General features: G+C 40.0%; 1 protein-coding gene across 1 annotated transcript; it reads left to right on the top strand.

Annotated features, from left to right (window-relative positions):
• On the top strand, nucleotides 1-435 carry gimap4 (GTPase IMAP family member 4; the record flags this gene model as incomplete). The annotated part of the gene is made up of 1 exon (XM_005738917.1): nucleotides 1-435. A coding segment is annotated over one exon (435 nt), but the record flags the coding sequence as incomplete, so codon positions are not given.
• Nucleotides 436-2,218: the final 1,783 nt, after the last annotated feature.

Genomic DNA, 2,218 nt, shown 5'->3' with positions numbered 1-2,218 from the left:
GTTGGCATGTTCACCGAGGTGGACCGTGCTCGCATTGAGGAACACGTGAGCCTCTTTGGGGAGGATGTGTGGAGGCATACAATTGTGGTGTTCACCTGGGCGGATGTGTTGAAGAAAATCTCCATCGAGAGGTACATTCGTAGGGAGGGTAAAGATCTGCAGTGGTTGCTGGAGAAATGTAAGCGGAGGTACTTTCTTATTAACAACTGCATTTTTGGGGAGAATCCCCAAGTGGGACACTTAATAGAGAAGGTGGAGAAGATGGTGGCAAAAGAGGGTGGGCACTACAATCCAGAGGAGGCGAAGGAGAAGAAACCTGTAGATGAGAACCGGAATTCGTCCAAGGAGGCAGAGGAGCTGGGAGCCCAGCCCAAACAAAACTCTGGAGTGGGTTTGTCAAAAGCCAGAGAGGTGGAGGCGCTTTCAAGTGAGTGATGAGCTCATGTCACAATGGAGGACATTTCTATGTATTAAATATCACATGAAGTTCATCTGAGATGAGCTTCTATAAATATTTTTAATCATTTACTCATATTTAAGCGCTTGTATGTAAAAAGGAATGAACCCACACAAAACTACCACCTGACTATACAGTTTCCTTCAACTCCACGGAGCATTAAAGTTTTTAATGGTTGAATTTTTTTTAGTAGTAAGCATTTGTTGTCATCAGCATTGTTTTTGGTCACAGCAAGTGGCCCTTTGAGCAAAAGGCTCTAAAAAAACAGCCACTTTATCTGCTAATCATCGGTCTCAGTGATGTTTACTGCCAACAGTCTTTTCTGCAAAGAAGATGACAACAACTGCTGGATGGCAGTGGCTGATTTTGTACTGAAACTGAAGAGTTAATAATTGTAACAATTTTTTGTTTCCCAGCTACAAAAGGTAAGCAGGCAGTTAGTTAGGGCATGTAATTAGCTTTTATTGGAGTGGTCCTCTACACCAAGCCCAGTTTTTCATATTGCCCGCCCCTGTATTAGAGACTGTCTCTGGCAGCTAAAGTGTTATACCTTTCCTTCAGAAGTTGAAAGCGTCCAACTTGTGTTATAGTGCTAACTCCAGTATTGAAACTAAAAATGGCTGCCTGTGAGCACAGGGATCAGTATGGGCTATGAGACCACTCGTGTAAGTACGGTTGGTCCATGTAATTAAGGGAGAGGTAACAGAAATCAGTCCATTTTCTCATTATTCCTGGCTATTTGACAAAAAAAGTACTTGTAAATGTACATGTATGTAAAAAAATCTTCTTTTGACAAGCTTTGAGCTACAAGATTAAACTTAAACAACAGAGATGCAGGCTGTAAAACCAAACATGGAGCTGAATGTAAGGTAGAGTCGGGTAATAATTATCTGTGGGTTCATCACTATGAAGAGCTTAGTTTTATTTATTTGTTATAGATGATCACTGCTTTAAGGAACACATTACTCCACACAGGTACCTTAAAGTAGTCTTGTTAGCCTGTTTCATCTTATCGCTGCTTTGTGGTGTGTGTGGTTTAGATTTCAGATTAAATTATAATCCTTCCTCTAGGTTTCCTATAACTGAAGAAGAGCAAACCTAGAAATATCCTTTTGTTTTTAACATCCTTGTCGTAACAGTGATGTCGTGACTGTGCATGAAAATTAAGCTTGTAAACTGGAGTCTTGTTATAAATTATTAACAGACTGTGTGTTTGGTTCTAGATTAACGAGACATTCGTGGCTGACGGAGCCTCTAACCCACGACTAACGAAGCCTCTTCCTTACTGATCTGATGGAAAAGCCGCTGTGTGTTGAGAGGAAAAAATGGCAAAAAAATAGCAAAACAACTGAAATGTTACTGAATGTAAAAATCAATGTGATATATTTATTTTATTTTTTTTTAATCAGTCGTGGACATTTTTAAGGAGCTCAGTGTGATAGAGGAGGCCTTTAAGCCCTTTCGTTCATGTTGTCCAGAGACTTGCTGTCCCGCTTTTACCCAGAATTAATTCTGGTTAATCTTACTAGGTTTGCAATACGGTCTTGTATTGTGTGTGATGAAATCTCGAACAGAAACACAAGTTGTTACATAGATATTGCCAAATGTAGTGTGTACACTCCTTACCGGATACCAATGGCAGAACTGCACTACTAAATTGTCCCTGTAATATCCTGTTGATTACTGGTGAGGGGAATTGCTTTGCAAATAATTCCCATTTGTTGTGACCAAACTGTAAATGTGTTTCTAATGTTGCATTGT

Source organism: Pundamilia nyererei, unplaced genomic scaffold (genome assembly GCF_000239375.1).
Source record: "Pundamilia nyererei isolate P.nyererei 1_Seehausen unplaced genomic scaffold, PunNye1.0 scaffold00087, whole genome shotgun sequence".
Taxonomy (NCBI): domain Eukaryota; kingdom Metazoa; phylum Chordata; class Actinopteri; order Cichliformes; family Cichlidae; genus Pundamilia; species Pundamilia nyererei.
Note: the sequence above shows the minus strand (reverse complement) of the source record. Positions and strands in the feature narration are given on the sequence as shown.